The sequence below is a fragment of the Bufo gargarizans genome, chromosome 3, assembly GCF_014858855.1.
Source record: "Bufo gargarizans isolate SCDJY-AF-19 chromosome 3, ASM1485885v1, whole genome shotgun sequence".
Lineage (NCBI taxonomy): Eukaryota > Metazoa > Chordata > Amphibia > Anura > Bufonidae > Bufo > Bufo gargarizans.
In genome coordinates, this window is record NC_058082.1 from 570258530 (window position 1) to 570270819 (window position 12290).

The following is a 12290-nucleotide window of genomic DNA, read 5'->3' on the forward strand; positions in this document are numbered from 1 at the left end:
TCAGTTTTGTCTACGATTGCGTTCAGTTTTTTCCGCGCGGGTGCAATGCGTTTTGATGCGTTTTTCACGCGCGTGATAAAAAACAGAAGGTTTACAAACAACATCTCTTAGCAACCATCAGTGAAAAACGCATCGCACCCGCACTTGCTTGCGGATGCAATGCGTTTTTCACGCAGCCCCATTCACTTCTATAGGGCCAGGGCTGTGTGAAAAACGCAGAATATAGAACATGCTGCGATTTTCACGCAACGCAGAACTGATGCGTGAAAAACAATGCTCATGTACACAGCCTTATTGAAATTAATGGGTCAGGATTCAGTGCGGGTGCTATGCGTTCAGATCACGCATTGCACCCGCGCAGAAAACTCGCTCGTGTGAAAGGGGCCTTACTGGGAGGGACACACTACCTGTCTGAAAACAAATGAAGGGATGAAGATTGCAACTTGAAATCCAGTGGTTACTTCGATAAAAAAAAAAAAATTACTGTTTAGTTTTCTGCAACTATTCCTTATATCTGAATAAAGTTAAAAAAAAAAAAAAACAACACTATCTATAAAGGTCCATTCACACGTCCGCAAAATGGGTCCGCATCCGTTCCGCAATTTAGCGAGACGGGTGCAGACCCATTAATTTTCAATGGGGCCGGAATGTGCTGTCTGCATCCGCGGATCCGCACTTCCGCATCGGCGCTTCCGTTTCCGCAAAAAAATAGAACATGTCCTATTCTTGTCCGCAATTGCGGACAAGATTAGGCATTGTCTATTATTGTGCGGTCCACAAATTGCGCAATGCACATTTCCAGTGTTTTGCGGATCCGCAAAACACTTACGGACGTGTGAATAAACCCTTAAGGTGTATGAAACAGTCTTAGTAGCAGAAAGGCACGTGAGGATACTGTACTAGAGTTTTTCTTTCTATATTAGCAAATTAAAAGGGTATTCCAGGTTGTTGATATTGATGGCCTATCCTCAGGCCATTAATATCAGATTGGCAGGTGTCCGACCCCATGCACTCCTGACAATCACCTGCCGATGCTAAACCACACAACTCCAGCCATTGTGTAGTGAAAAGGGGGCAGAATTGCTGTTACCAGCTCCATACACTACAGAAAGGACAGAGTAGTTCTGGCGCTGGAGTGCCAACTAAACAGCTGATTAGCGAGTGTGCAGAGTGTCAGACCCCCACTCATTTGATATCGGTCTCCTGTACTGAGGACTAGCAATCTTTTTTTTTTTTTTTATATATACTAGAATTCTCCCTAAAGCTCCAGACTTGTCTTGTACTAGAAAATCCATTTTAACTTCCAGACTTGTTTTGCATTAGAATACTCCCTTTATGGGTGCATTCACACAACTTTATGTATCTTGCAATGTGCAATAAATACGGATGACATCAATGTGAAGTCTGTGTTGCATCCTTTTTTTTTTTTTCGGCTGACCCATTCTGACAATGCCTATTCTTGTCCACAAAACGGACAAGAATAGGGCATGTTTTATCTTTTTTGCTTAGAAGCGGAACAGATACAAGGATGCGGACAGAATGCGACACAAATTCTGACAACTGGATTGTTTGCAATGGTCGCATCGCAGTATGTCACATTATGACACCACTGACAAACATTACATGAAATGCTGCGAGATATGTGGCAGTGTAGCCAAGCCCCTAAAAGGAAGAGAAAACAAGTCCATATTTCCAAAAGATATACACACTTCTGACAAGAGGTGATCAGAAAAGAGTACATTTATTGCAGCCATTTTAGGAACAACTGCATTCACTGAACTGAAATCAATTAGTCTTCTGATGCAGGATACAGAGACATACACCTATGTAAGGTTTGTAGTGATGACTACTTTAAATTAAAGCCTATGGACACCTCTGGGGCAATGTTTTTACAACTGCATTTTACTCACTTTTGGGATAAAAATAATTTTCCTGCGATACATGGGGTTAAAAAAATAAAATAAAAATTGTCTATTTGCAAAGCGTTGCTCCCGAGTTCTATCAGCAGCCTCATCTCTGATCTCCTACCCTGATAAACACTCGTGGATAAAATAAAGAATATGGCCTAAATGAGGTCAGGATAATCAAAGATAATATCATAAGCCGTCAGCTGACTGAACTGAGGATTAACAGTCTGGAAATAGACTGCTGAAAGTTATTAAATGAAGACCAACTGAAAAAAAGATTTTTATCCCAAAATGAGTAAAATTAAAATCATAAAAATAATTCCCCCAAAAGGTGTCCATAGCCTAAAGGACAAATTGAATAAGTTGGGAAAAAAAATCTAAGTAAAAAAAAAATAAAAAAACAATGAATATTATGCCAATTGAACTTCTGGTTTCCCCAAATGAAGGTTTCCAGATATGCTGGAGAGTTAGCTACTGGCTTCCAGTTTGTGCTGCAGGTGGAAACACAGCCGGATTCAAGGAACATTAGAGTCAGCCGCATGGCTCCATACCAAGTCGATTTGGCAGCACAGGAACTTTTCTTCATGTTATCACCTCTCTCACCAGTAAAAGAGGATATGTGCTCGCTGTGTAACATTTAAAAAGGGGGTTATTTTTTTTCCTACTAAAAAGCTGAGAAGATGAGCAACCACACGTGTAATCACACCAGCCCCTAATAAGGGCATCTGCTGATGCCGTGGACCAAATGTTTAAAAAGGATTTTGTGGAAATACACGCAAAAACATGCACCATGAAACTGTGAATGCAATTGTGTGACAGCACAGTGACTCTAAGGCTACTTTCAGACTAGCGTTAATATCTTCCCGTATTGAGATCAGTCATAGTCTCAATACCGGACAAAACCGCTTCCGTTTTGTCCCCATTCATTGTCAATGGGGACAAAACGTAACTGAACAGAACGGAGTGCTCCAAAATGCATTCCGTTCCGTTTTCATACCGGGGAGCAAATCGCAGCATGCTGTGGTTTGCTTTCCGTCCTGGGATGTGGGAGCAAGACGGATCAGTCATGACCCACAATGCAAGTCAATGGGGACGGATTCGTTTTCTCTGACACAATAGAACTTTCCAAGGAGTTAATGACAGATCCGTCTTGGCAATGTTAAAGATAATACAACCGGATCAGTTCATAACGGATGCACATGGTTGTATTATCAGTAACGGAAGCGTTTTTTTTAATGAACCCTGCCGCATCCAGCAAAAACGCTAGTTTGAAAGTAGCCCAATACAGAGCAGCAATAAACTATAATTCTCAAACATCTCTATAGGGAACAAGTATTCAAAGTAAAAGCGTTTTTCTGTTCTTATAAGGCCTGAAGTTAGTTTTCATGAGTAAGTAGAGTAATTTTTACCAGCATCAGCAACTGGGCACTAGGCATCGACCAATATAGTTTTTTTTTAGGGCAGATACCGATAATCTATGAACTTTCAGGCCGATGGCCGATAATTTAGGCCGCTATTCTGTGAATTTTCATTTAAAAAAATAAATAAAAAATTCCTACACAAATCTGCTGAAAATGAATATGTTTATTGTTAACGTGTATTATTATAATTATTTTTTTTTGTAAATCTTTCTTAGGGACTAGAACTCTTGTCCTATTCACCCTGATGGATGTCTATCAGGGTGAATAGGATCTCACACTGTCCCTGCTGCTCTGTGCACACAGCAGCAGGGAGCCAACTATGGCAGCCAGGGCTTCAGTAGCATCCTGGCTGCCATGGTAACCGATCAGAACCCCAGACTTACACTGCTGGGGCTCCGATCGGAAGTGCCACCGAGGAGGAGGGGAGCCTGTGGCCACTGCCACCAGTGATTAATACTGGGGGGCTTGGGTGAGGGGGCGCACTGCGCCACCAATGAAGATAACTCTCTCATTAATCCATATACAGGAGGCGGGAGCTGGCTGCAGAATCACATAGCCGGCTCCCGACCTCTATGAGCGGTAGCTGCGATCTGCGGCCATTAACCCCTCAGGTGCAGCACCTGAGGGGTTAACTGCCGCGGATCGCAGCTACTTGCATAGAGGTCAGGAGCCTGCTATGTGATTCAGCAGCCAGCTCCCGCCTCCTGTATATGGATTAATGAAAGAGTTATCTTCATTGGTGGCGCAGTGGCCACAGCCCCTCCCCTCCTCTTGTCCCCTCTCCCCTCATTGGTGGCAGCGGCAGCTGTGCTGCTAAGGGGAACACTGAGAGCGCTGTCAGCAGCGCGATTCTTGTTCCCCATACATTATCGGTATATCGTCAAAATAGATGCCGATACCGATAACGGTCAAAATTCGGAATATCGGCCGATATGATCAGTAAAACCAATAAATCGGTCGATCTCTACTGGGCAGGACCAGGATGACACCTAAATAATAAAACGATATACCAAATCTTTATGGTTCCATTACTGAACACACAGATCAATAGGATGACATTATTTCAGGATCTCAGGCTAAATAAAGAGAGAAGAAATACAGGAGCTCTTAGGGTTAAACACAGCGTAAAAGTGGTTCTAAGGAAGAAAGACCATATCCAGGTGGGTTAGTTAATACATCAGCGTCATGCACAGCGTTATAGAACACGCCAAATAAAAATCTGGAACTTTACCTGCCAAATACATTCTTCAGTTATCAATGAGAGAAACTGTCATGTCGCTGATAATAGATGGAAGAACAAGAAGTGTCAGCACAGAGGCTAGATTACTGGCTTTCTTCTACACAGCTATTGCAGTAGTGAGCTCCTCTGTGATCGTGGGTCCTGATACTTTACAAACAGTATAGTATATAATTCACTTGGCTATATCAGAACATTGAGTAGATGGTTCTCCGGGAATTTGATACTGATGACCGATCCTCAAGATAGGTCATCGATATTAGATTAGCAGGAGGTCCTACTCCCGGCACCGCCGCCGATCAGCCGTTTTAGGAAGCCGTGGCACGTACCGGTGAGCTCTGTGGCTTCCCGGCAGCGTTCCAATTACAGTGCCATACACTGTGCAGTGGCTGTGCTGGGTATTGCAGTTCAGTCCCCTTGACTTTAACAGGACTGAGCTGCAAGAAGGTCATGTGACCAATGAACGGTGACATCAGTGGCCTAGGAAAAGGCCTAAGCGCTCACAGAGCTCCACAGCTTCTTCTAACGGGTGATTGGCAGGGGGTGCCCGGGAGTCGTACCCACGTCGATCGGATATCGATGACCTATTCTGAGGACTGCCCATCAGTATCACATTCCCAGATAACCCCTATAATGCTTTACTTTGTGTCTACTGCTTCTCAAATTTTAGGTCAGCCATAAACGCCGATATGAAATTGGTTGTGAGACTTCACCAACAGCGTGCACAAGCAAGAAGCACAATTTGTCGGTTCTGGGTAAATTTGTGCAATAGGAACCAAGGCAGTGGAATGTTAATAGGCAATTTCCAGTCCTTTTATACTTAGGGCCTACCCTCAGGATAGCCCATCAATATCAGATCAGTGGGGTCCGGCGTCCCGTAGGCCAGCTGTGGAACTACAAAGCTCCGCCCACTGTGTAGTGGACATAGCTGGTTACTGCAGCGCTGCTGCCACTGAAGTGGTTGGGAGCTATGGTGCAGTAACCAGCTCCGTCCACTACACACTGGAGAGCACCGTGTAGTTCCCGAGCTACTCCTAAACTGCTGAGCAGTGGGGTGCAGGTTGTCAGACTCCCACCTATATTTTTAGTGTTAAAGCAGCGATACAAGAACATGGATTTTATATCTTTCCAATACACTTTAAATAAAACTTCTATTTTATTTTTTGACCTTTTTAGTGAATATGACCTAATAGGGTTGGTCTTTGTGTAGCTATAGGGTCCCCTTTGAGGGAAGTATGTAAATCTTATCAGATGATCTGCACTCTTTTAGGAAGCTGTATTCACTGTGATGTTCCCTGATGTGATGACCCCTTTACACAGCGTTCCTTCTCGGCAAGCACCTGCTCATCAGTGAAGGAGACCACTACATTTACGTGAGTGATCGCTAATGCCATCGCTCGTTCCCATACAGACTGGAGTGTGTATACACAGCACGATCTGCTGCCGGCAAATGACAATTTATGTGCCTACACAAACATTCCAATTACCCGACGAATGAGTGGCACCTTTACACTGCCAGATCATTTCTATGAATGCTCGTTAGCGATTATCATCTGGTGCATTATCAGCCTGTGTAAAGAGCCCTTTATATGTGGCAAGCGAGTCAATAAGGTGGCATCGCTCAAGGACCCTCATAGATTTTTAAGTAAAATAAGAGGCAGTGAAAATTAATCTTGCCGATGGATTTTCCACCCACATGGAAACATAAGGGCACAAACACTGAATGGAACAGCGGGGAGCATGCTTCACCCATTTGTAGTCCTACAGCAAGGAGGAACTGGGGTTCACCAGCGGCCTACCCTTTGTCACCTAACAAGCCTGGAGGTGATAAATGCTTTAGGCTGGAATTCACCTAGGATTGTGAGCTTTTTGCTTTTTTTAATAATACAATGAAGCAATTAATTCCCAGACAGTTCCAAAACACAGACCAAAAATTGTCCCATTTTTAAAACATACGGATTGGGATTTTCTCTAATCAGACAGGCCTTGCTGCCATTCCACATATACAGGATACATCAGCGTGGCTGCAGCAGGCTTTATAACATGTCATATCTTTATTAATGAGAAGCTCTGGAAAGGTCTGTATATAGCTTTTCCTATAAAATGTATATTATGGTATGTGTCCTTTTATAGCTTGTTCTTGAAATCGCTGATACAGTGTAAGCTAAAATGTATTTTCTCTAGGGGCCAAGAGGGTAAAAAGCAGGTGCTGGGTTTAATGAATGCCGCCTCTCAGGTCTAGATAATGCCATGCTGATATCAGATCTAGGCTTTGGGCAATGACACACTCAAGGGATGCACCATACAAATAAATCCACTTTACCTTTCTTCCTGTAAGATGGCATCATCAAATACCCTGGAGAGACGTTTCAGCTGTCGGATTCCTGCAGAAACAGATTCCAGGTCTTTCTCAAACTGCCTGAAAACAAGAGAACAACAAAGTTATTAGGGGACTTTCACACTTGCGTTTTTCTTTTCCGGCACCGAGTTCCGTCCTAGGGGCTCTATACCAGAAAGGAACTGATCAGTTTTATCCCCATGCATTCTGAATGGAGAGCAATCCATTCAGGATGCATCAGGATGTCTTCAGTTCAGTCTTTTTGACTGTTCAGGACAGAGATAATACTGCAGCATGCTACGGTTTTATCTCCGGCCCAAAAAACTGAACACTTGCCTGAATGCAGGATGCGTCCTGCGCAGACCGAAAAAAGGTGAAAAATAAATAAATGCCGGATCCGTTTTTCTGGAGGACACCGGAAAGACGGATCCGGCATTTCAATGCATTTGTAAGATGGATCAGGATCCTGATCAGTCTTACAAATGCAATCAGTTGGCATACGTTTTGCCGGATCACTCTGTCGCAAGTGTGAACGTACCCTTAATAATATAGAGATAAGCAGACATGAATGAAAATTACCAGATAAACGCACTCTCATATAAACCTATTCCCTGGAATTATATTAAAAGGGGGGTTGTGCATGCCGTATATTTTGATGACCCATCGTCAGGATAGGTCATCAATATCAGATCAGCTCTCCATGCGAGCTCCGTTTCCTGTTCATTACACAATACGTCATCATCTCTGAAGCGGCAACGTTGTGCAATTAGAATTGAAGTGAGTACTCCTCATTACACTGCACCCTGATCACACTGCGAGACAAAGGGCAGTGTGATCAGGATGCAGGGCTCGCATGGAGCGCCACCTCCTCTACAAACAGCTGATCAGCAGGGGTAGCGGGTGTCGGACCCCCACCAATCTGATATTGATGACCTATCCTGACGATAGGTCATCAATTTGCAATTCTACCATGTTTTTGATTTTCTCGTGGTATAATTGGCACAATGACTTAGTACAGATCGTGTAGTTACATTGTAGTTTCTTACACCTGTAACATATGGGGCGGGAGGGGGTAAAGGATAGATCTGAATCTGCCCCTTTACACTGCTCAATTCAGCAGACGATTGTTGGGAAGTAAGATGACAATTGCATTTCCATGCAGCAATCTCCTCCACAGTAATGTCATAGCTCATCCCTCATCCCCATCCCCATTGTTTGCCGGCAGAGGCTCTTTAAATAACACGACCTGCTGCTGGCAGAGGCCGCACAAATGATCAGACTACCAGATGAATAGGCATTCCGCTGGTTCGACGGGTGTTCAGTGGCACGTTCTCTCTACCAAGCGTTTCCATTTAACTCTCTCAGATAATCATAAGTAGAAAAAAAAACTGAAACATCATGTTGGTCTGTTTCTCCCTTAGACTTTGTAAAGTCATATGGCCTCAGCCTCAGCAGGGTATATAACTATTATGTTTATTATGTTAAGAGGTTATTTTCTTTTGGAAATTGATGGCATATCCTCTGTGACCCGATCCCATCTCAAGAACAGGATCACAAGTTGCAGTGAATGGAGAGGTGGCCATCCATGGCTTTCTCCATTCACTGCCAAGGGACTTCCTTGGCTATTTTAAGTACCACCATAGCAGTGAATGGAGAAAGACGCACATGCATGGCCATTTCTTTATTCGCTGCAATGGGGTCCCATTCTTAAGACAGGAGGGAGTCACAGAGGTGGGACATCTCTTGTGGATATACCATAAACCTCCAGATGGGACAACACCTTTAGTGCTGTCACAGACTTAGCATAAATAGGCCAAGGAAGTGCCCAGGAGTCACATACAGTAAAATTGCTAAATCTATATATCTTGATAAGAATTTTTTTATTTTTTTTTAAATAATAAGATTACAGTCATCTGCAATATTCTTGACGTCCAAAATACCAGTGACATGAATCCCAAGCCCATGGGATTTTGAATGATTTGTTGGTATGTGTGGATACAGAGTAGATGGAGGCCACGATGCTACAGTAAACTTCAGCTTTACAAACCCATAAGCCTCCCCTCATACCTTCTTCTGCTAACAGTCACGGGTGAAGCGTATGGGCTGCTCAGAGATGCTGCCCTCACAGATCTTCTCAGGGTTAGTCCTTCGTTCCCCACTATATTGGAGAAGCTTTTCCACTGGTTGCTGCTGATTTTTCTGGTACAGAGGGATGCCCTCTTGCTGGACTTTGGAGTGACCCTATTACTTGGGCTCGCTTCTTCTACCAACCGTCGACATCTAGGAGTTTTAGGTGTAGATTTTCTACTACTTCCGGGAGTACGGCTTTGTTTTCTGGTCCCTCTAACCTGGGCTGGAGACTCCAACAAATACGGATTTGATTTTCTGTCATTTTTCTTCATTTTCTGAAAATCGTAAAAAGATTCAATAACCAGTTAGTACAGTTACAATAAATTTCGCAAAAAAACTGTTCCTTTCGATAAATAGGCACAACAATCACTGTTTCATATGTGGAGGCAGAACTGGACATTTGTTACTATTTTCTTCGCGGCTGATATCTGCACCAAGCAAAATCTGGCTGCCTGTCCCATCACAGTCTATCCTCCAGGGGTAAGGATAATTCCTGCAGTTGCTGCAGAGTTCCTGCAAGCCCTCCTCCCCTCTGTTCCCCTGCACCGTCCCCAAGGCCGCCAATTGGAGACAACATAAAGTAGGTCCATAGTGTCTCTTCCTCCTCTCATGGCCACCGGTAGAACAGCATCTGCCAGTACACTGAGTCTTCATTTTCTTTTGGCTGACACCATGTTGTAACCTGGCAGCCAATGGCAAATGGGCAGGGAAGGGATAAGCTGCCAGAAATTGCAGGATAAGCCAGGTCTAGCTCTTTTCACCTTTTTACAGGCAGACGGGGAGCAGAATCTCTAAAACTGGAGGCACACGGGGAGCTGTACAATGATAGTAAGTGATACGGGTGCCATGGAGGTTGTACATGAGGGTCCACGGCAGCATGTGTGGCATAATATAGTCCAGTGGTGGCTAATCTCCGGCACTCCAGCTGTGGTGAAACTACAACTCCCAGCATGCTCCATTCATTTCTATGGAGTTCTGAGAACAGCCAAGCAAGTGTGCATCTTCGGAGTTGTAGTTTTACCAGATAGAGTAAAACCATTTTCAGGAGGCATTATGTGGCAATACAACATTCAAAAGGTACTACATGTGGAATTAACTATTTCAGGAAGCACGTTGTGCAATTAGATAGCACAATCCGTGTGTAACTGAATTCTGGGAGGGGGGGCACTATAATGAGTTGAGGGGCCACGAATGTGCTGCAAAAAACAGACATATGAGCAGCAAACTGCGGATGCTTTGCAGCTGAACTGACAGCATGTGCAGAACAAGCAAGTGGATGAGATTTCAGCAGCTTTGAGCAATGGAAAGGTTGAAAGCAGCAGTAGACCCGCTGCCATTCTGGCAACATTACTGCCACAAAAAAAAGCCCATTTTGTCTATTTTTTGTGATGGTTTATTTCAGCCAAATCAGCTACGGAAAATTCATAGGGTACAGACACACGGTAGGTCTGCTTTTTGTGCAATTTAAAGGGCAAGTACCAGCCCTTAGATTTAAGGCTACCCACAAGACCACTTTCGTGATTCCAGCCATTTTTTTTTTATCATTAATAGAAATAAAATCAAATTCATGAAACCATATACACACACACAAACTTTTTAAAGGACTATGACCATCTTTGCAAAGTTTCCCTTTTTTCAGATAACTTGAGACATTTCTGTTCCTCTCAGTTTGTGCACAGACATCTCCCATATTCCCACCGCTGGGCTTTGCTAGGCTGCATTTGGTTTGGAGAGCAATTTGTGTTGGTCTTTTTCTTTTTTATGTCTCTGTTAAAGCGCTGCTAGTCTGAACATCTTAAGGGATTACTTCTTCACACGGCCCTTTGTAGCGGAGACTTCAAAATGTAGAACCGAATGAATGGGAATATCGTACTAAATACCCGAAGGTCAAAAAGAAGGTAATGCGCTCACCTGAAATAACATTTACATCTAAGCGTCGTCTTCCAATGCACTGAATGGTTTTGTGCTCTATTCAACCGATAGCAAACGACTTCAGCAAAAACATCACTACCTTAGTTTTATTATATACAAGTGAAAAAAGGCGCATTACACAATCTAATAAACTTCACATGTCGCATGAAATAGTAAAAAAATAAAATAAAGATCCTGATCTGTGGCAGGTTGCAAGTGACTTTAATGTAAGTTGCTTGTGACATACAACTTGCCCGCGACTTTTCTGTGTTTTACAGCCAAATCACAGCTCTAAAATACAGTAGTATTGTGACCCCAGCCTGTCAGCCTACATAAGAAGATTACTTCAAGAACTCAGTCTTGGTGATCTCTCCTTTAACCAATAACACAAAACCTTGGGGGGTCCCAAATAAACTCTGTACCTCCAGCTGCTCATCTTAAAATGCTTCACCCTCGCAGAGGCGCTGGTCATATAGTAGTATGGAGTAGAGTTACTAAGGTATTATTCTCCTTCTGAAAGGCAGTAGCTGGGCCTTCCCTGCCAAGATCCGATATTTTGTGGATACGTGCTCATTTTCAGTGGAGAGCCCCTTCAGGAAGATTTCTGCATGCATTCGTTTCTCCTCAGTTAGGCTACTTTCACATCTACGTTTTTAATTCAGATTTTGAGATCCGGCCGAGGATCTCAAAACCTAAAAGTAACCTAACCAAGTTTTGTCCCTATTCATCGTCCATCAGTTCAGTTGCATTTTGGGGCCAGACACAAAACCTGAATTTAAAAAAAAGGAGGAGATGTGAAAGTAGCCTTCCACGGATACTTGACTCAAGGCATCAACGTCATTCTTGACCTACTGCCCACTGGAAAAGGACAATGTACCGATCTGGACTGCAGCGTCGAGGGGGACGTTGCTTCCCACTGAAGAATGACAAGAGGACCTCAACAGTTGCACAGTCCATCTAATAGACAGCACAGAGTCTGTAAAGCTAGAAGCTGACATTGCTTCCCAGCCCTCTCTCAGGAGCAGGCAGCAGTCTTATCTTTCCTTCTGGCTCTTCTAATCTGCACATAGGATGCTGAAGAGGGAGATACTTCTACAAATAGTAACGGACACATTCCTCAAATGCTTCACATTTTCCCGCCCAAGGTCTCAGTGGGAACGCTCCATAGAACACTGCTGCTGCTAAAAGAAAAATCACTAACAATCTTGCAGTATAAGTATATCACCCCCCAACACATAATTTACTGAAGCTTTCACTCAAATACCTTAAAATTACAGATGTCATTCAACCCTTTTGGTTTTAATGTTTCTATTTTTGTAATCCACCTAGTTTCGTGTTGCAGCAAT

The 12290-nt window shown here is 43.4% G+C and overlaps 1 protein-coding gene across 3 annotated transcripts in view; it reads right to left on the reverse strand.

The window, feature by feature from the left end:
• The window catches only part of LOC122932883 (protein PIMREG-like), a 28805-nt gene that overhangs the window by 1733 nt on the left and 14782 nt on the right, over positions 1-12290 (reverse strand). For 2 of the 3 annotated variants that reach the window (XM_044287538.1, XM_044287537.1), the window contains exons 3-4: positions 8971-9308; positions 6889-6984 (exon numbers count right to left, since the gene is read on the reverse strand). In XM_044287538.1, the coding sequence (XP_044143473.1) occupies positions 6889-6984; positions 8971-9308 (434 nt within the window). Of the gene's footprint in view, positions 1-4559; positions 4607-6888; positions 6985-8970; positions 9309-12290 lie in introns of all 3 variants that reach the window. The other variant, XM_044287539.1, reaches the window with a different exon arrangement.